The sequence below is a fragment of the Pseudorca crassidens genome, chromosome 2 (assembly GCF_039906515.1).
Source record: "Pseudorca crassidens isolate mPseCra1 chromosome 2, mPseCra1.hap1, whole genome shotgun sequence".
NCBI lineage: Eukaryota > Metazoa > Chordata > Mammalia > Artiodactyla > Delphinidae > Pseudorca > Pseudorca crassidens.
The window spans coordinates 67,326,093-67,349,421 of NC_090297.1; the positions used below are offsets into that span (position 1 = coordinate 67,326,093).

At 34.8% G+C, this 23,329-nt stretch overlaps 1 protein-coding gene across 8 annotated transcripts in view; it reads right to left on the reverse strand.

The window, feature by feature from the left end:
- Nucleotides 1–2,871: 2,871 nt before the first annotated feature.
- The window catches only part of ZZZ3 (zinc finger ZZ-type containing 3), a 103,003-nt gene continuing 82,545 nt past the window's right edge, over nt 2,872–23,329 (reverse strand). For 7 of the 8 annotated variants that reach the window (XM_067726618.1, XM_067726612.1, XM_067726615.1 and 4 more), the window contains 10 exons: nt 22,306–22,444; nt 19,092–19,239; nt 18,890–19,005; nt 17,499–17,570; nt 16,360–16,461; nt 15,601–15,696; nt 13,057–13,209; nt 7,123–7,257; nt 4,487–4,587; nt 2,872–4,165 (listed from right to left, as the gene is read on the reverse strand). In XM_067726618.1, coding sequence (XP_067582719.1) covers nt 4,021–4,165; nt 4,487–4,587; nt 7,123–7,257; nt 13,057–13,209; nt 15,601–15,696; nt 16,360–16,461; nt 17,499–17,570; nt 18,890–19,005; nt 19,092–19,239; nt 22,306–22,444 — 1,207 coding nt within the window. In that variant the 3' untranslated portion in view covers nt 2,872–4,020. The remainder of the gene's footprint in view (nt 4,166–4,486; nt 4,588–7,122; nt 7,258–13,056; nt 13,210–15,600; nt 15,697–16,359; nt 16,462–17,498; nt 17,571–18,889; nt 19,006–19,091; nt 19,240–22,305; nt 22,445–23,329) is intronic. The other variant, XM_067726617.1, reaches the window with a different exon arrangement.

Below are 23,329 nucleotides of genomic sequence, written 5' to 3' on the forward strand. Positions count from 1 at the left end.
TAATAATACATGTAAATCATTTACTAGTTCCTAGTGCTCAATAAGAGGCAGCTCTTTGTCAACGTTTGTTGAGGGTCTCACTTCCACAACTGAGACTAGGACCCAGAATTTCCATGCTAGTTAACATTATATCACTCTAAAAACATGGCAGAAAATGGGGTCCCAGAGAGAACCAAAATCTCAGCCACCCAGGTTTGAACCACATCCTCCAGATAAAATAGGATGTAATGATCCTTTATTCCTCCCAGAGCCCCGTAAAGGAGATCTCCTGAGGCAAACCCTCTAAGGGTCCCACAGATGCACTCACAGACACACTCAGACACAGGTGGTTTCTCTAACTTCCTAGAGAAAAATGTAACCAAAACATTGGTCCTACTACCAATAAATATTTATCGAGAATCTACTAAGAGCCAGGCCCTAGGGATAAATATAGACACAGATGGTCTCTGTTCTCATGGAGCTAAATGTGACACCATGCTCAAAAATCCATTTAATCAGCTACTTGAACTGTAGGGGAAAAGGTTTTTTTTTTTTTTTTTTCCCTGGGATCATATAAACAGAAGCCCATTTTTCTTCAAGATGTGAAATAAAAACAAACCTTTAGAACCTAAATAGGACATAATCTTGTGTAAAAATCTACTTGTTATCTGGAGGCTTTCAATCTACCCAGTGTACCTAGAATAATGCCCTTCAAACTCTGTTATCCACAGTAAGAAGTATAGTTTATACAGCATGCCACTCTTATGTTTATAACTACCATAGAAATTTGCAAAGTATTTATCCTTAATACATGTCATATATTATTTTTTTAATTTCATAAAAAAATGTTCCTCATACCTCAGTAAATTGTTGTGTTCTGCAATTTAATTTAAACAAAAGAGAAAAGGAGAGAAAAATGGACACAGCATACTATTAGGTTAAGTGAGAGGCACCAAACATGCATGGAAACAAATCATACCTGAGGCAGAAGACCCAAGTCTTCAGTCCCAGCTTTGCCTAAAGCCTCATGACCACATGTTTGCTGTCAAATTAGAATATGTAAATTATGTGTTTTCCTAATTCGTCATGGGGCAGACGGTTTCACAGACCGATGGGTTTCCCCATCCACAGATATGCTGCTCTATTCTGAGCTATAAACCTGGACGTGCGCTCACGTCTGTACTCTAGGGTGCATACCGCACCAGAAGAGAAGACAGAAAAGCAACTCCTGCACACCTCCACCTCCACCATCTCTGAGACCCCTGACACAAAGGGAACATTCTTGCTCAGACGCTGACTCTGAAGCAATCTGTCTGGGCTAAAATCTAAGCATCACCACTTTACTAACTATATGACCTTGGGCAAGTTACTTAACCTCTCTGGCTAGATTTCCTCATATGAAAACAGGATAAAAATGAACCTGCCTCATAAGGTTGTAAAGATTAAATTCGTTACTGTATGCTTGCTTGGCACATAACAAGCACTCTATCAGTGTCTGCTATTATTCTTAGCATACATCACACACCAACCAAAATCCCCTCTGCCTAAAAACATTAAAGCAGTGGTTTTAGGTGTCATTAAAAGTTCCTTCAGTTCTTAGCAAATAACTTGAGCAGAATATTTCAGGAAATACAACTGACCTACCGAATACTACTAAATAAGTGATGCTTTAATAAGTAGGTCTATGTTGTCTTTTACAACCAATGCTTCTATGTAGGAGATGGAAGGCCTACTTGCAAATGAGAGCCCTGTGCATTCCTCACATTAAAACAACAAAACACATTACCACTACTACTACCCTTTTAAAGCAATGAGGACTATTTGCTTGGAGCTGAAAAATGCAAAATAAACACATCTTTGCTCAAGCAGAAAATTTTGTTACTCAAAATTCTCAAAATCTTTTTCCTTAAAAAATACATTTAAGTGGATTTATTTTGTCTATTCTGCTTATATAAATATCAATTGTATCACTCTTTCAAAGCATACTTCACACTTTATGGGATTTCTGAATGGCTCTGAATGGTTCTCCAAAACTGACTGGTATTACTTCTATGCAAACACAGAAGTTACCATCAAGTGCTACTTCAACTTTACTACAAGTTGAAGGTAGATCTCTGGCATATTCACTTGAAGTATAATAGCCAAATGCCCAGAATGTTAATGATTCCCCTCTTCTTGCCCCAACTAATAATTCCAGAGCAAAAACTCTAATTCAAGTCCATTTCCTTTTCTTCTGATGTGATATATTTTATCAAAATCATCAGTATTCTTTAATCAATATATTACTTTAAAATTCTCATATTTCTATAGTTAAAACTGTATTACTTTTCTCAACTGAAAGAATTCAGGGTATTATTTCAGTACCCTGCAATGTATTGAAGAGGACTGGTAAATAATGTCCCCTTGATTTAAAATTGGAAAAAACAGGAGACTCTAAAAATTGCGTCAGTATACTTAATCAATCTTAGAATATTTGTATTTTCTTTTCCAGTAGTCAATAATAATTTCCAGGGAATACAGCGATTTTCAAAAACCACTTATTTAACACATGGGGGGCTTATTTCATCAGAAAGAATGATAGTTAGGTTAAAAGTTTTCAACCTAAGTTTAGTTTTCACATCTGGACATTAATAATTGTCTTTTTCTTTAACCATGGTACATATTCTTTTTTGTTAACCTAGTTTAGTGTTTCAGCACACACAATGAGTGAAAACATTACCATCTTTTACAGAGATTCTCAAGTTTACCTTCTTTTCCATCATATAGTCCTTACTCTTTTTTAATGGACAGATAGGTAAAGGAAAAAAAAAAAAAACCTTAAAAAAATTGTTTTGGTTTTAATACTAGTAAAAATAAAATCCAAAATCTAACCGAAGGAAGTCACAACAAGCATTCTATAATATAAACAGACAGTATCCACATAGTTTATTTCTCACAGTTCTTCTGACAAATGAACATTATTCAAGAACATACTGTATACACAGATAAGAAGAAACATACAAAATGTTTTAAATGATGCACAACAAAATCCAGCAGTATAAAAGAATGCATGTGAACTCTTGCTCACTGCACAGACTAAATTTAATCACTTGTTTAAATAGTAATAAAAATACAATCTTTTATGGATCTTGTGCAGACTACAAAAGAGGGAAATTATTACCATATATATGATTTTTCTATTAGGCAGTTTTCTTCTATGAGTTGCACTGACAACTCCAAATACAGAGGCAGAAGGCTGTGTATTTTAAAGGAATTAATGTTGTGAATTAGAGACTTTACACGGTTACTACCACTGGCACTTTTCACCATAGTTTGTACACATCACATGATCATCTTATATAACATTACATTTAAAAAATATATCTGAGTGACAATTTTATAACATTCACACACCATGAGTTGGTTAAGGAAGCAATGCCACAGTTGCCTCCTGTAGTGCTTCACTGTTGGTAATAAGGACAGTTCATTGTGGTTAAAAGAAATTAGACATCAACATGGTTAAGCAGCTCCAATTTACTAAAGGCCATCAGCGGCCATCACTGGGACAGTGAGTTCTTTTAAAGTGTATATATCCTAGAAGCAAACACCATCATTGGTTAAAACTTTGTCTAAGGAAGTCAGTTTCTGTGCTGGAAACTATTTTCACAAAACTGAAAGCTACTAAACTGTTTTAATATAAATACTTTGTCTTCTCATTAGCATATTTATGACCAAGTTCTTTGAAACCTTTGGAATTTACTCTCTCTTTAATATGTGCTCTCATTTCCATCTCACCCATTTAAGATCACCACCTAAAAGGCTTTAAGGTGGTGGTGCGAATTTCACCAGGGAAACCCTTTTGCTCACCAGGAATGTTCAGCTGCTGAACAGTGATCTAGAGCCACAACGGTGCAGAGCTGTTGACGAGAACACTCAGGAAGCTGTCATGCTGTGAGTGTCATTTCAGGGAAAGTAGAGAATCTTTCCAAACTGTGCACATAATTCACAATGATACCATTGCTATGTGTTGAAGAGGACTAGTATATGATGTTCTCTTCCATGTCATCTGTTTGCTGGAAAGTAGTTTGGGTCAAGGTAATTATAACTGGTGCCCTGGGACACACAGTAGTCTCTGTCTAAGAATGTCTCTGACCTATAAACAGGTTCTAGTTGGTGATCTTCCTTGTGAATATCTGTTTCATGAAGGCTGAAAAGAAAACACACACACACACACACACACACACACACACATACAAACACATCATTACATGGCATTGGATGCATTTTGGTCTAGATATTATCAAACTTCCTCACAGCTCTACCTGTTTAAATCCAATAATCTCTCAAAATCTCTAATGGAAAGTTACTTGCGATATGGTGTCATTAAGGAAAATTTCTTAATTGTCTAGAACAACAAAGTTCAACCCATTAAATGTGGTGATTTTCTAAGCAGTTTAGAAATCAAACTCACTAGTGTCTGAGAAGCTCTTGTCAAAATTTAAGACTTAAAATGATAGATAACACTTACCAGTCTGAACAAGAATCACAGAAATCCAAAGACATTTCTGGAGGACAATCCTGGCAGTGCCACCGAACACCCTGGATAGGTTCTATGCCACAGTTATCACACTATTAAAGATTCAGAGAGAAAAAGTATTAAACTATATTGTTCTCAAGCTTTCTTTTTTCCTGCTGGGCAACACATAATGTGCACATAAACATTCTCTCCTCTCTCCCCATGCACAAGATAGTGGGATAACACAAAAAATGGTTATAAGTTAGGCACAATTTCTAGCAAACTAGTTGAAACTCTATCCATTCAAGATTGAGCTACAATACAGATGGGTGAGAGGAACATCATAATATGCTTTAATTTATTTTTAAAAATCTTAAGTAAATCATCTGCAAACTTGGGCATTTGATTATTAGTAGCTATTGACTTGAAACGTACCTCAGACCAGTGTACAATGACTGGGATTTAGAACCACTGACTTAATACCATTGTTAAAACTATCCAAATATGTTACAGAACTATTTAAAACAGGATACCACAGCTAACATAAACCCAACTGAACACAAAATCCTCTCTGAACTTTCACCTTACTGAGTTACTTTCCAAAGCCTTGAAGGCTCCTAATAACCAACGCCCACCATGAAGAAAAGGCAAATTTAGCTCTTTCTCAGTGTTGTGGCAGTGTGGTAGCCCTCGGTGTGTTCTGCGCAATCTTGGAAATCAAAGTAAATCTCATTTCTAGTTTCTTTGATCATCAGGCCAACTAGAGTGGCTGACAGACTGGCAAACAAGCCACAGCTGGGTCTTACAACAAAATTATGAGAAGTGGAGAGAGTTTCTTCCTGGAAAGACACAGCTGTCAATTAGGAAAATCTCTAAATGGAGAAGCAGGACCACTGAAAGATCTAGAAAAGAAAATCATTTAATATATTCTGGCTAACAGCAACTCCAGAGGGTCAGAGGTATAAGAATTTTGTTTTAAATTTATTAAGTCACAGCACACATCAGTATTTTTATGTATACCACTACCAGCAAATCTGTAGTTCATGGTCTCAATTTTACTTCCTCCAATCCCACCAAGTATAGCCAGTTCTAACATCTAAGGTGTTCTCAAACCTGTCAATCTCTCTATTTCTACAGCCACCAGTCAAGTTCAGGACATTCTCATCTTTTGTCTAAATTAATGAAGAGAATCTCCAACTAGTCTCCCTGCCCTCAGCCTTGCTTTCTTCCTATCCATTCTCCATACTAATGCCAGAATGATCTTTTTCCCCCTTCACTTAATTTTTTTTCAATTACATAAAAAATATACATGAACAAATTATTATTTAAAGAATTTAACAATACTGTAGTCAGAATTAAGAGTTATCCACTCTAAACCCACTGCCTTCCTAAGGGTTGTATTGTTTAAGAAAATAGAATGATCTTTCCAAAATGCAAATTTCATGTTACTCTGCTTAAAATCCTTCAAAGTTTCTCCAACATTTTAGAAGAGTTTAAACTCCTTAGCAAAATTTCCAAGGCAACTAAATAGCCTCTCACTACTCTCCAGTATGCACACTAGTCACACTCAACTAATTCACTCATTTAACTTCTCTAAATCACTTATGAGATGAAAACAGAATAGGGAAGGATGTGAGTCCATCTTGTTTACTGCTGAATCCCTAGCACTTGGCAAAGTGCCTGGAACATAAACGGATATCTCAAAATTTTGTGGCATGAATAAATGTATTTCTACTAGCCCCTCAAAAAACAGCAGAGATAACTGAATCTGAAAGGGGAAAAGAAATTTCTGATCCATATACAACAGCAACAACAAAAGAAATAGCTCTATGGATGAATGGACAAAGAAAATGTGTTCTCTCTCTCTATAATATATACACACACACACACACAACGGAATATTATTCAGCCATAAAACAGAAAGAAATCCTGCCATTTGTGACAACATGGATGAAACCTAAGGACATTACGCTAAGTGAAATATATCAGACACAGAAAGACAAATACTATATGATCTCGCTTAAATGTAGAATCCAAAAAAGTTAAATTCACAGAAGCAAAGAATTAGAATGGAGGTTACTGAGGGTTGCCAGGGGCTGGGTGGGGTGGGGAGAGGTAGTGGTGGGCGTGGTGTCATTGGTCAAAGGGTACAAACTTTCAGTTATAAGACGAATAAGTTCTGGAGGTCTAATGTACAACACGGTAATTATAGTTAATAATACTGCATTGCATACTTGAAATTTGCTGAGAGAGCAGATGTTAAGTGTTCTTATCTCAAAAAAAAAAGATAACTATGTGAGGTGAATTTTTTTTATATGTTAAATTTTTTGTACACAAATATGTAGTTTTTATTTGTCAGTTATATCTCAGTAAATTTGGGGTGGGGAAATAGCTAGAAAAACCTCTCATCTCATATATTACCTCAAAGTATACCTGTATGTTTTTCTTCTCTATCTCTACTGAATCATAAATCTCTTGACACCAGTAACTGTGGCACACTACTTTGTATAAATGAACAGGACAAGAGCTAAACTTACTTTTATCTGTGTGCTTGAAAGTCGTGGAGCTTAAAGCTCCGAAAACCACCTTAAATATATCCTATCACCCTTTCAAAAATTAAATGAATAGAAGAATTAAATAGAATTTACCTTGAAGCCCACATGTTGCACAAATCCACTTTCAGCTTGCATTTGCTGAAGTTTCTGTTTTTTTAACTTTTTAAACTGTAATAGTTCCTTATATTCAGGTAAATTCCTATACATAATAGGAATACTTTCTTCATCCTATTGAAAAAAACAAAACACAAAACTGTTAGTTTCATAATTAAAATGAACTAGTATAAGAAATACTGATAAAGAGTATTTTTCTATTGACAAGATATTTTTCACATTTAAGAGACCCTCTGGCTTCCCTGGTGGCGCAGTGGTTGAGAGTCCGCCTGCCGATGCAGGGGACACGGGTTCGTGCCCCGGTCCGGGAAGATCCCACATGCCGCAGAGCGGCTGGGCCCGTGAGCCATGGCCGCTGAGCCTGTGCGTCCGGAGCCTGTGCTCCGCAACGGGAGAGGCCAAAGAGACCCTCAACCTTTTAGGGCTTATAGAAAATCATCACTGCTATCAGCAATATTTTAGACTAATACTTCTGGAGGGCTTCTTTTTTTTTTTTTTTTTTGCGGTACGCGGGCGTCTCACTGTTGTGGCTTCTCCCTTTGCGGAGCACAGGCTCAGTGGCCATGGCTCACAGGCCCAGCCACTCCACGGCATGCGGGATCTTTTTCTATGATCTGCAGGATCTACTTTTTCCTGATCTGCAGGAAGCTCCTCTTCTCCAATCTAACAGATTTTTAAGCTTCCTCAGGTAAATATGACATTTTCTTAACAAGCAAACTAATCTCTTCTGTTTTCTGCTCAGTACTCCCAATGATCAAGACAGTACATTCCTCTTACTCAAATGGATAAACTTAAGTTACAAAGATTATTATTTACAATAAAGAAATGAACAGTGAAAGCTATATGAATTTGAAGTTGACAGATGAATCACTAACTGCTTCCTATTTTCCCAATTTATTTGTGCTCTGCCACCCAGAATCCATTTCTTCCCTTTGCTACCTCATGACTGATCCCATGGTCACTGATTTCCACAACCCTCCTAAAAGCATCCCCAATTCATTAATCCCATGTTCCATCAATTCTCAATCCTGGACCAGACAACCCCTGCACCTCCCGTTCCTCCTGCTCTCCATGTTACGTATTCTTAACTACTATATTTATATTATATCAAGGAAACTGATGTTTATAGAAATTATAACATATGCCCAAGCTTACATAGTTAATTAGTTGCAGAGTCAAGTGATTTGAACGCAGATTTGTCCATATAACTAACCCCTTACACACCTAGCAGCCCAAGGCCTAAATCTAAGTGTTATCCTTAATTTTACACTGTCATATCTAATAAAACATAATTCTGTCACTATTTAATACTACCTAAAATCTCTCTCAAATCAGTCCTCTATAGTATCCACTCCCTCCTCTGTCTCACTGTTGCTAAAAATGGCTTCCTCGCTATCTACAGTGTCAAGCCCAAAGGCCTCAGCTGGATAATGATTCTTTACAATCTCACACTTCACCTACCTTATCTCCCACTATCTTTCATCCATTTCAAATTCTTGTCAACTAAAGATGTTAAATTATAGCTACTGCCTTCCTATGTTACCCCTGAGAAAGACAACATAAATAATGTAATAAATACGTAATACCAATAAATATGATGTAACCCAAATAATTAAATAATGTAGTAAGAAATTTTATAATAAAATGTATTAAATTTAGGTATTTTAGGCAAATACAAAGAATACAAACTCTGCTAAATTTTTTAATTTGCATTTTAAGTCTAAGGGTATTATTAAATTTGGTCAACAAGATTAAGTTAGATATATGTATACATATAGCTGATTCACTCTGTTATACAGCAGAAATGAACACATTGTTAAGCAATTATACTCCAATAAAGATGTTAAAAAAAAAGTTAAATCCCCTCACACCCACTAAGATGGCTACTATCAAAATTAAAAAATAGTAATAATAATAATAAGTGTTGGCAAGGATGTAGAGAAATTGAAACTTTTGTACACTGTTGATGAGAATATAAAATGTTCTAGCCATTACTGAAAACAGTACTGTGGTTCCTCAAAAAATGAAACAGAATTACCATATGATCCAGCAATTCCACTTCTGGGTATATACCCAAAAGAATTTGAGAGCAGAGACTCCAATAGATATTTGTACACCCGTGTTCACAGCAGCATTAGTCACAATAGCCAAAAGGTGGAAGCAACCCGTGTCCACTGACAGAAGAATGGATAAATGAAATGTGGTATGCACACTCAATGGAATATTATTTGGCCGTAAAAGTGGAAATTGTGACACATTACATGATGGATGAACCTTGATGACATTATGCTAAGTGATATAAGCCAGTCACAAAAGGACAAAAACTGTATGATTCTACCTATATGAGGTACCCAGAGTAGTCAAACTCAAAGAGACAGAAAGTAGAATGGTAGTTGCCAGGAGCTAGAAGGAGGAGGGAATAGCGAGATGATGTTTACTGGATGCAGAGTTTCAGTTTTGCAAGACATAAAGAGTTCTGGAGATTCGCTGCACAATAACGTAAATGTACTTTAACACCACTGAACTGTACACTCAAAATTGGCTGAGATGGTAAATTTTCTGTTATGGGTATTCAGTACAATTAAAAATTAAAATTCCATACTATTCAGCCATCAAAAAAAAAAAGATAAAATCTTGCCAGCTGTGGCAACAAGGATGGACTTTGAGGGAATTGATGCAAAGTGAAATAAGTCAGAGGAGAAAGACAAATACCGAGATTTCACTCTTATGTTCAATATTAAAAAAAATAAAATAAATAAACAAACAAATTAAAACAAAAACACACACAGGTACAGAGAACAGATTGGTGTTCTTTCCACAGAGGGGAAGAGTGGTAGGGGGAGGGAGAGATGGGTAGAGGGGGTCAAATGTATGGTGATGGATAGAAACTAGAATTTTTGGTGGTGAGCACACTGTAGTGCATATATATTAGTTGAATTACAATCCTGTACACATGAAACATATAATGTTATAAACCAATGTTACTTTAAAATGAACAAAAAAACAAACAAATATTTTAAAAATGCTCACCCATAAACAGATTTCCTAGTTATAATCATTTTAAATTTACTTAAAGGAGAAATACTACGACCAATTTCAAGGGGGTCTAAATGGTATACAGATTGTCTCTCTAGCTACTGCTTTTCTGAAAAGAGAAACTGAAATCTATAAATTTTACACTAGAGGATTCATAAATATACATTTAAATAGCTATTTTAAAGTAATCAGAATGATGTGAACTGGTGCTCATTTAAAAATAAATAAATAAAATCAACCAAACAAAAGCTAAATCAAATTCAACCACCTATACTATATTTTGCCAATTTTCTCAAAATGTACTTCTTTTAAGCATCCCATCATCACTCCTCACCTAGCTAAGTTTTATTCATCCTTCAACGGCCAACTTGACTATCACTTCCTCGGGTCTTCCACTTAAACTCTCAATCTGAATTAAGTACCTCTAAAATAATTACAATGACACATACTTTTGAAGCATTTTTAAAATTCTGTAATTTATTGATGTGATTACACATTTATCTCCTCCCACAAAACTAAGATTTATGAGAACCCCAAGATCATAGATATTTTATTCATAACTATGGAGCTGACCTCTAGCAGAGCCTGTTACATAGTAAGTGTAAATAAACATTTCTCAAATGAGTAATTCTAATAGTCACAAAATACAAAATTACACACAAATGCCATATCTTAAGACACAGCAGAATCTAGCTGTTTTTCAAAAAGACAAGTTTAAAAAGAAAAAAAAAATTTAAGAATACAGTCATTTTACAGTAGTTTCATACCAAATTATACAATCGGTGTTTGATTAATCTAGAAACAGAACAAAGGAGACTTATTTTTATCTGCTGACTTTTCATTAAAATCTCCTTTTCCAGTTACCATATATAATCAAAGTACTAAGAAAGATATAAGGCAATCTTCATGTCCTTTAAGCAAGGAATCAGAATCATGTTACTTATTGAGGAAGAATTTTAGCATAGTAAAATAAAAAATATTAACAGCAATAAAAAGGAATCTCTGAATGTAAAGTAAAATGAAATGAATTAACCTAAAATAGCATCCAGTTGATGACAACACAGAGAGGAATTAGTCCAAGAGGATTTAAAAAGTATAATTTTACTCTATTTCTGTAGTTGGGTATATCCTAAGGCAAAACAGTGCTACCCGGGGCTTCCCTGGTGGCGCAATGGTTGAGAGTCCACCTGCCGATGCAGGGGACATGGGTTCGTGCCCTGGTCTGCGAAGATCCCACATGCCGCGGAGCGGCTGGGACCGTGAGCCATGGCCGCTGAGCCTGAGCATCTGGAGCCTGTGCTCTGCAAAAACAGTGCTACCCAAAAAACCTGTTTTCAGGATCATATTGTTGATGGTAGTGTTAGTATTATCAAATTCTGAGACCACTGTGGGCAGTGTGAGACAAAGAAAGTAAGCATTATGTTGATGTCACTGATAACTGGAATTTTCAGCATGGGAGAAAAATGATACATATTAAAGATCAATATGGGTTAAGTAAAATTCCCACAGTCCTTAAGTTGAATTTGAAATAAAATGATGAATTTATGATGTCTTTTAATTTTAACAAATATATAACATATTTCTCAGGTCTGTCCACTATATAGGCTTAGATACAATGATCAATCCAGTAGCAAGTAACATCCTGTAACATGACAGAGCCTCCAAATACCATTTCTCAATAAAAGAAAGCAGAACTGACTCCAGGTCTGAAGCAGGAAATATACAAGATGAGCCTGCAATTTCCTTGTCCTACTGGACAGTAAGAAAGCTATAAAAGATTACTAGAGTCTTGTCAAAAGAACTCAAAATCCAGCTTAAATAGGTTACAACCAACCAATGGGCCAATTTGTACACTAATAAAGACAATAATATCAATGCACTGAAACACATTAAATATATTTTAAGTCCAACAATTCATAAGAATACAAAAATTTTCAAACCTCATGAGTCAATCTGGAGGATATCAGAGAACAAACTCATTATTTTAAAAACAAGAAAATAAAGGGAAGAATCAAGCAGTTAGCTGCGTTTTCTGTATGTAACTTAGGATAATCAAATAGTTGATGGGGGGGTTACTTTGTGAACATTCTATCAAATAAATGAAGAAAGAATTTTACTATTTTGTAACATCTAATGAGTTAATGGATCTAAGCAACAATGTATGCTATGTCAAACTGATAAAAGTATACATGAAGTAGTCCTGCCCACCCTAACAAACAAAAAAACAAATAAACCTGAATCTGATCAGTTATCTAGACCTTTCAATTTATAGGAGATTCAGGGAACAGAGGAACAGATTAAATGACACCAAGGAGATACAAACAACAAAATCCACACTGAGGTAAATTCTACAAGACAAATAACCCAGTTTTTCAACAAAACAAATGTGAGAGGGGAAAACAGAAGAGAGAGAAAAGGGCGGCGGGGGGGAGGCACTACTGCAATTTATGACTGGGGAAATGTGAATTGACTGTATATCTGGATTATATAAAGAAGTATCTTTTAATAAACATGATAATGATATTTTGTAATGTCTGGAACTTGTTCCAAAATAATCCCAGACAGAAAGTTGGGTGGGTAGGAAGTACAGATGAAAATAAGATTGCCACAAACTGATAATTGTTGAAGTTGAATAATGGGTGCACATGGGTTTATTTTTGTATATGCTTGAAAGTTTCTTCATAAAAACATTTTTAAAGCCCATTGTAAAACAAGTTTGACTAGTTAATTAAAAGAAAAGAAAGCAATATTCTCTGAAGAATAGGAATAATTAGGAAATCCTGGTGCTCCCATTCTGTATCCTGATCTGTATAATACATAGATAAAGATAGATAGATAGATAGACAGATATAAATATAGTATAAATAGATAACTTACTGATGCCTCCTCCATAGCAGTGTTCATGTGGCTACGAAAACAGGATCGGTCATCATCTTCATCCATATACACTGGTGGTTCATGGGAAGTCATGAAAGTGGAAGGTTTAAAGAGATGCTTATTAAGGGGGTGCTGTCGTCTGCTTGTTGAAGACTAAGTGAGAAAACAAATTTTTAATTGGGATAGTGGACAATCATTAAAAGAATCAAAAATATAAATGCTACTTCCTGCAAATCTGCCTAATCAGAAGGACTGCACCTCTACCCTTCAGCATACTCTTACGTGGTTGCTTTTTCTATTTTATCTGGATTTTTCAAAAGACAACAAGCCTTAAATAAAAACAAACCAAATCAACAAACAGAAATGTAGGCAGAATACCTACGTGGAATATAATGGACCATATGCTCATTATGTAGCTTATATTTGTATCCCCAACATTTATTACACTCTTGGCATTCACATGCTGAGCTCCTCTTAAGGTCGTCTTACAGATGATCAAGGAGGATGAAGTTAGCCAAAGCCAGATATAAAACTATCAAGTAAAAAGAAAATTTCCCCAACATGATGAATGTCTGAAAATAGTATCTAACACTGATTGACTGCTTACTCTTTGTCAATGTCACTTAGCCCTCAAAACATTCCTGTAAAGTAGTTATTATCACTTCTAATTTAAAGGTGAAAAAACGGAGGCATGAGGAGGTTAACTTTCTTGTTCAAGGTACTGCAGCTAGGCAGTGGTAGAATCAAGATTATAAAATAGGCCTCTGTGGAGCCAAAGGCCTCCTTTTGAACCCCTATGCAGACTTCCTCTCTTCACTAACAGCACCGCCACAAAGAATAACCTCAGTCACATAGAGAACCATCATTTCATTTCAAAATTCAAACTCTAACCATGTCAGGACTTCCCTGGTGGCACAGTGGTTAAGAATCCGCCTGCCAATGCAGGGGACACAGGTTCAAGCCCTGGTCCGGGAAGATCCCACATGCCGCGGAGCAACTAAGCCCGTGCGCCACAATTACTGAGCCTGCTCTCTAGAGCCCATGAGCCACAACTACTGAACCCGCATACCACAACTGCGGAAGCCCACACTCCTAGAGCCTGTGCTCCGCAAGAAGAGAAGACACAGCAATGAGAAGCCCGCGCACCACAACAAAGAGTAGCCCCCCGCTCACCGCAACTAGAGAAAGCCTGTGCGCAGCAGCAAAGACCCAACACAGCCAAAACTAAATAAATTAATTAATTAATTAATTAAATTTATTTAAAACAAAACAAAACAAAAAAACCTCTAACCACGTCTATGACTGGGCTAGATCTCTGCAGTCAAAATGTCTGTTAACTTAAAATTCAGTGCACCCAAAGAACGGAACACATTTAGGTTTCTTTAGTATTCCTTTTGTTATCATCGTCTAGTCTTAGTGGTGAAAACATAAGGTGCACAACACATCTGAAGATAACCTAGAAATCACGAAAATTAAAGCTGTTAAGTTAATGGTGGTTATCAAAGTTCCAACATTCTGAAGTTACAGGATGAACTCTACATATCTAAATAGATAATACTATATTTGGGGAGAAAAAAATCCAAAATATTTAAAACAGCTGACAAATTAAAACAAGCTTCCATAGCTTGGTAAAAAGAATAAGAACAAAATTTTTAAAACATGGAGCTATATAGACAATATTCTTAATGTAAAACAGTTAGCTTCACTAAGGAAGGGTAACAGCATTAGATCGGCTCCTAGCTTCTCTTTAGGTGAATGGTGGCAGTTGCGGGGGAGTGGAAGTACCCAGATGATTTACCAAGTAAATGAAAGAAGGCCAATGATGTGCTTTATTTTTTTGCAATTAAAGCAAAAAATTGGCTGTAATTCTACGCAGTGTTCTATGTAGGAGAGGGACAGTAGCTTTTTCACTGTACAGAGCAGCAGAGAACAGTGGAAAAGGCTTAGGTGCAGAATCAGAAGATCAATGATTCCCAGACTTACCAGCTATATGACTAGACAATTTACTCAATGTACTTAGTTTTCTCATCTATAAAAAGGTTGTAGAACAGTACCTAGCCCAGAGCATTCAACAGTAAGAACAAAAGCTATCTATTAATATTATCATGAGTAAAGTGAAGGTGATACTACCTACACTTCTAGAATTACAGTGAGGATTAAATATCTTAATAAATATTTCTAACCTTGGATTTATATAATATATGTATAAAACAGAAATTGATTATATTTATTAAAGAATCAAACACCCTAAAAACTTTAACATCACAAAGGCCTTTTTGACATACATACAATCTAATATCTTTCAAATAGCACTCATTCACATAAACTAACCTACTCCTAAGAAAATAATGAATAATCATCATTGAAACTCACTGAGTAGCAATAATGGAATCCTACCATATATAAGAAAATGTTTAGAGTGAGTCAAATTTTAAAAATAAAATAATCCTGTTCTGATAAATATATAAACTTTTACACAGGAACTCTGACTCTGATGAATTTAATCTGAGATCTAAGGTTTACTTTTACCTATTTTCTTTTTACCTTTTTGGAGTATATATATAAGTTTGGTGTTCTGCCTGGGACTGGAATGCCAGCTTTAGTTAGTTTTATGAAATACTTCTGCACTCGGCTGGCAACCTAAGGAAACATGACAAGCCTTTTAACGTAATAAATGACAAGACATGCAGTACCAGAATAGTTTTTTAAAATAGTTTTTAAAACATACATGTGTATCTTAATGAATAGTAACAACTTAAAATCTACCATAAATCTAGAAATAATTTTAAATTGCCACCAAAGACACTTATGTTTTAAAATAGAGACAAAAAAATTGTTAAAATAAATTAAATCTGTTTGATTCCAAAGCTAAACACAGTTTCAACTTGTGAACACAAGTGCTTGTAGCATAAAAACACATCTATTAATATCAATGGGAATGTGAAGGAGAAAATTGACAGATATTTTTTTAGAAAGACAATCAGGGAATACTGACTAAGGCACTATCACAAATCTATTAGCACAGTCTAACCAAAAAGCACAAACTGGTGCACTCATTAAACATTCAAGAGACACCAAGTCCATTACTTTTTTATTTTTAAGTAATGATCCAAAGCAGAATTATCTCAGAGTTGTTTCTAAAATCAACAGAAAAATACACAGTGTTGTTTTTTAAAACTCCACATACTATAGCACTGTGTAGCTAAATATGAAGGGGCAGGTCTACTGATTTTAGCTTCACTATCCTTCATTTAAAAAACCATCAAAAACATGCCAACAATATGGGGCTATCTCCTCAATTACCTGCTTTGCTGTCCTATTGCCCAGTTCATCTGCTATCTTCTGCCAGCGTCGAGATTCTACTTCTTCAGGAGGGTATTTCAAGAGTAGTTGTTCAAGCTTTTTCTAAGTCAACCAAAGACCAAATTTAAGAAAGTTTAATACTGAGTTTCTAAATAAATACATTCACCTTTCATCTTAAACTATAATACTCCCTCCCCAACTCTGGGGGTTAGGTCAACTAGAAATCCTCATGATAGGAAAAATTTCTAGTAAGGAATTTAAGACTTCACAAGAAAAATAAGATGAGAAAATAAACCTATGAAAGACCTTATAAAGATTTTCTATGCACTTCAGTAAAAAAAGGAAAGCACCCCCAACAAAGAAAATAATTAATTAATATGTTACACATTTTAGTGATTTCCACTGACCACTTTATCTTGCTAGACTATGTTTAGGCTTGCCACTATGGATCTGACAAAACTATGTAAATTCATTTGGATTTAGACAGAATACTAAAAGAGATCTTTTCCTCCTTTGTGTGGTCCTTCATTCAAATATTAATTTTAATATTCTGACCTATCTCCTAAATTCTCCCATAGTCCTAAGGATGCAAAACAGTCCAAATGTTGGAAATAAAAGTTTCCTGAAGCTTTTTATAAACTGATAAACTCATTATAGCTGTGGGGCTAATCCTCACATGAGATAGAGATGTGTCTCAAACCTTACCCACAAACAATCCTAGCTATATGCCAAAATGTAAGAGAACACTCTGACCTTGGCTTTGCCAGCTCCCCTCCAAACAAAAACAAGAATTCACTTTGAAGCACAGCTTTACTTGGCTCCAGGTTTTTCTGTCTCACAAAACTGCATTACAAAAACTTTACTCCATCTGTTTCAATATCTTTTTCAATCCCCTCCCCAAAACCCAGGTTCCTTATTTAAAAATTATCCCCAAAATGGAATTCATATATTCTCAGAATGCAAAATTCTTGAAGTATGCAAAAAGGTATACAGAAACAAGTTTAAATATTTTAAATTCATGGTTAAGAGGGATTACATACAACAATATACACTTTACTCATAATACTGGCTCTAATTTTAACTGCTTTTTTTTTTTTTTTTTTTTTTTTAAACCTACACAATTTAGAAATACCTATTACCTGTTCTTCAACAGTCCACAACTGGTTAAATGTTTCAGGTTTGGTATCATCACACAGGCGTCCTCTTATCATCTGCATATAAAACAAGGTTTTTGTCAGAGAGAAAAAACAAAGACTACCCTTTGATATAGCCAAATAACACACAAATTGTGAAATTTTTAATTAATTTCAAAATATGTGAGTAAATTTATTTTTTTAATGTGTACATAATTTATTGCTTACGAAATGTTTTCATGATCTTTTATTTCATTTGGTTTTATATTCCTAGCAATCTTGAGATATAGGTGACAGCAACTTCATTTTAAAGAAAAAGAAATGTTTCTTTTTTTTTTTAATAATCATTGTTACATTGCTTATATTTTATTTGAATTACCTTTCTTTGGTAGATTGCAAATCATCTGAAAACCAAAGAATTCAAATATTTTTAACAAATCCATTTTCCAATTAGTGTCTTGTACCTCAGAAGAGTATTTCCATCCCAATCTTTTAAATAAAGCATCACATCCACCCTCACAAAGAAAAATCAAGGAAACAAAGCATGAATACACACCAGGTGCTATCTATTGTTATCTATTTATTCTTTACTTTTGAAATATGAACAGTTTTATTTCTAGCCTAAGGATGTGGGGAAACATCTTGAAGAGATCATATGTACTGATTGTTTAGGGCAGTTTTAGAAATAATAATGTATCATATATATTCTTTGCTAACAATGAGGAAATTATATGTGGAATTTTTTCCATTATAATATTTTTAATGTGCTAGTCCTTTTATTTAAGTAATAATAAAGTAATATCCTAAACGTATGTCTTGCTCATAAAATGGAGCCTAATATCAATTTTACTAAAATGTACATAATATTTTTAACTAGTTACACAGCTCAACATACCACTATCTTTATGGCTATTGTTTATTTTAAAGAAATGTTACTTTTTCATTCTGAACCCACATGTTTATTGAAGTTCATCTAACTAACAGCAGCAAGGCCAGGTTACAACCAGCAAATCCTAGTTACATTCCACTACACACAAAGAGCTCTTATTTTTAGAATAAATACTGTATTATGTGTCAGGCACTGAACTGGGCATGTTACATGTACTACTCATTATATTCCTCACAACAGCTCTACAAAATAGGGTGATATTAATCACATTTTATATAAGAGGAAACTGCAGCTTGGAGACTTTAATATAGATGACATCTGAAGTTCCACAGCTAGTAAGTGGTGGAGTTATGATTTCAACCCAGCTTTTTCTTAACTTCAAAGTTCATGTTCTCATTATACCTTCAAGTGAAAGACTGCTTGAATTTTAAGAATACAAACCAGCAAAATGTTAAAATGTTTTGTCTACAATTCAAATTTTCCTGCTCTAACACTTTATCCTGCTTACCTGAGGACGACTGTTTGAGCCTTCTGGACCATCACTCAAAGGCAACATAGAGTATGAAAGGGACTCTCCATCCTTCCTAGGATCTAAAGGACTTTTTGGTCTAGCAGGTAAACCTACTAAAAAGAAAACCACGTATAGGATTATTAAAGCAAGACTTTGTCAGGTAGTTCTCTAATTAAATTCGTATCATGTAATTTCTTACCTTTATCAAAAACTAGCTTAACTCTCCTAGTATGTCTTTTGCGATTTTTAAATTCTCTTTCAAAGTTCCCAAGGCTATTGGTATATTGGTCCCATACAATCTCGGGCAATTGAACAACTCTCTGTGGATATGGAAGCCCTATATCAGCCTGGTGGGGGAAAAAAATGAAAGTGACAAACTAAGTTTAATTCAAGAAATTATCAACTACAACCAAATTTTCAGATGACTCCAAATCTAAATAATCATCAACTGAGCATTTCTACTCACTTTTTGAATCCAACAGCCAATGAAGTTAATACAGTATAAACACTAAATGGCAGAAATGATAGCCAAGTAAAGGAAAATGAACTTAACAAAACATAAGCACTATTTTTAGAGGTCTAGAGCTGAACTATATAAACATACTGTACTTTATCACTAACACACTTTAAACAGAAATAGCAAAGAAAGATTTTTATCTCTAAGAACAGCACATGAAATGTGTTTGACTGAAATATAATAGATATGACTTGATACACAGAATTCATTTTTAATGGACCCATGTGTTCCTGACTTATCCATAAAACTATTAATTATTTTCACACTATATAACTCAGCACGTGTACAAAAAAAATCACATTTTGAGAATCAAAACTACATCTTTAGTTTACTTGGAATTCAATTACTTTGCCAACCACCTTTAGAGAAGTTAATAGTTGTCATAATTACTAAAACCAGGTCATTATGATCAATCTTTTTTTTTTTTTTTTTTTTTTTGCGGTACGCGGGCCTCTCACTGTTGTGGCCTCTCCCGTTGCGGAGCACAGGCTCCGGACGCGCAGGCTCAGTGGCCATGGCTCATGGGCCTAGCCGCTCCACGGCATGTGGGATCTTCCCGGACTGGGGCACGAACCCGTGTTCCCTGCATCAGCAGGCGGACTCTCAACCGCTGCGCCACCAGGGAAGCCCATGGTCAATCTTTTGATAGGGATTTGGGTTTCATGGGTGGGTGTATTTGTCAGAACTCATATAATGGTAAAATTGGGATTTCTGAATTTCATTGTATGTAAATTTCACCTGAAAAAGTTTAAAAAAAAATTTTAGTTAACGATATGCCTTCTGAAGTGTTTTGGTGTTAAGTGTGCATGTCTGCAACTCTGGAATGCATCAAATGCATTCCATCTTGAAATAAGATAGAATGGTGGATGGAAGAATTGCATAAACATTCAATCAAGCAAATATAATAAAATGTTAATGGTAGAATCTGGGGGTGGATGTGTGTGCTAACTATACAGTACTTTCCACTTTTTCGTCTACTTAACATTTTTCAAAATAAAACGTTGAGAAAAAAATCAGGTCATAAATTATGAAATTGGCAGGCAAAATCCCATTTGTGACACAGAATTCTTAATTTTTATTTTGCTTGTGACGTATTATATTAGCACCATCATCATAATAGCACATATTAGTCTAAGGTTCAACTTTAGAAAAATTAGAACAGAGTGTCTTTTAAAATAATGATGGTAGTAATATCAAAGAAAGCTAATAAGCCATAAAGGTTCCCTGCATTCTATATACCAATATATAATCCAAGTTTCCTTAATTTCAATTAGGAGTTTTTAGATGTCCAGTAAAACAAAGAGATCACATGTCAACAACTTAACTACTCTGGTAAACCTAAAGAAAATAGACAATTTAAGCATACATGAGTTGACACAGAAAAAGTGAAAACTCAAACTTCTAAATTAAATCCAGCAGAAAATTTTCTTTCCAAGGAACATAAGTCTTTCATGATTACCAAAGTATCTGGGATTTAATACACATTTGTACATTTTTGAAAAAATTCTTAAGATAGTCAATATCACATCTCTGTTTCTGAGATAAAGTGAAAAGAAATTCAGTTCTAAACTAAACACAGAAATGGAAAACCAGCAAATAACCAACCACATACATATCTAGTAAATGTGCATAACTGCATCTTTTTGCCCACCCAAGAACATGAATAAAATGCGATTAAGGTTAAAACACCATCTGTTTTAGTTGAATCAATGATAAGTAAACACTGTAAGTACTGTATCTTTTTGCACCAGCAAATTGTTTCATGACAGCAGTGCAGAATCAATAAACACCTAAGTGGGCTCACTATAACACAGAGGGTACAATAGGGTTCTAAAAACTCTAGAAGGTTTAACAAATCAATATGTAGATCCTACGTCTATTATGATATTCAGTGTTCTGAAAGCAGAGAAAGGAATGCTTGCCAAGTAAATAACATAACTAGAAAAATCCAAATCCAAACAATAATCATCTAAATAAAATGAAGTCCCCAGGGCTGTTCCCTCAACACCTGGTAGACCACTTCTGTGACTCATTAAAAACTAGTAACTAATAACTAAATTTTTCATACTGAACAGGCTAAATTTTTGTGTTGTTTAAGGTGAAAAAGAGGATTCTTTTTCATAGTTTTTCAGTTTTAATCTTTTCAGACAATGCTGATTAATATTTGCCTCTCAAATTTACTGAATAATTAGTGGGCCCCTAATTCAAGACACATACTATGGCACAAATGCACATCTAGATTATCTCCATGTTTACACACTAAGAAAGTTATAAAAACTTGAATCACTTTCAAATGGTTAACTGCTTAAATATGAAAGTTATGTTTTAAGGAAAAAATAAAATTATAAGGAATTTTACACTAAAATAAAAGAACATTTCAAAATTAAGTAAAATTTATATACCTCATTCTCATAGACTTGGCAACCATAACCTTAAAGACATTTAAAATATAGTTTTTGTTTGTATCACCATTGTTTTCTATCTCACTACGTTCAGAGTTAGAAAAGTAACTCTAAACTAAGCAGTAAATAAATACTAAAGTATTTTTTCTTTTAGCTTCAACAATCTTGAAGTCCTGAAAGCAAAACAGGGAAAATATTTTTAAGATGGGGAAGGAAGAAAGTAACAGAAAAAGACTGTAAAAATGGCTAGGAGCAGGACATCAAGTTTCTAAACACACATCCAATTAAAGCTCCTAGCTATCTTCATTGAGGTATATTTTATTGTGTGTTTGGTGGGGGTGAAGGAAGGCAGTATTCTGCCTTCAGTAATATGGGTTAATTACAGAAGGGGAAAAAAATTAAACATTTAAACAAGTATATAATCATATAAAAAGAATAAACCAAGTTATTACCAAATACATCTCAATAAATCTTAAAAGTTGCTCAATATATACCTTCTTCTGGAGTTTTTCCACAAATCCAATGGGATTTTTTAGTGCTTCTCTCTGATGTCTGCCTAAGCTTTCAAGGTCCTGGACTGCTTGAGAACGTTGAGCCTCGAGTACAGCAATCGTCTGTAACAGTCTCTGATAACTACAGAGACAAAAAAAAAAAAGCCCTCACTAAAATTTTCTAGTTACAACAATAAATAAAAACTGAGTTCAAGCCGTGATCTACTATTAAGTCACACAGTCTTTGTAAAGTTACCTGAAAGAGTTTTAGTAAAACATATTACTGGGAATAAATGAGGTCTTCCTGAGTTACGAAGTACCTAGTCAGAAAATAGCAGTTAGAGAAAGCAAAGCCTTATTCTCCCATCTAAAGTTCTTAATTCTTGAACCGGAACAAGTACAGAAAGTCAGAAAGCAAGCATCTTGACTTTCCAGCAATCCAAGTCATTAAGAAACAGCTAAATTTAAAAAAAAAAATTTTTTTTTAAATCGTAAGATTTTTAGCACCAGGAGGGATCACCAAATTCAGTCCCTCTGTTGTACTCTGTTGGAATAAGAAATCTGAGGCAAATTTTCTTGACCAGAGTTACAAGAAACTGTCACATAATTCAGACATGATCTTAGTTGGCATGGTTCTCATTTGCTCTTTCTGTTATACCTCCATTCTAGAGGAAGTTTACTTCCCTGTCAATTCTTAAGTATTAAACATTTTTACAGAAGAAAAGACTCAAAGATATTTCTTACTTCCCTGCCTATAACAGTCTATTTAGCACAGCTAACATAGAATTTTACCCACACAAACCTACTATCTGTTCATATTCTCCTCCCCCCAACCCCAGTTCAAATTGTCCTGCCTCTCTAATGTCTAATTTCACATATCAATACACATAAGGAAACACGTTAGCACAAAACCCCTGAATACTCGAATGCATTTTGCAAAAGAACCAAGAACAAATCACTCCAAGTTCACTTCAAAATAAGTCACTAGGTCTTTAAAATATTAGTGAAGCACAATTTTTCTTTATGG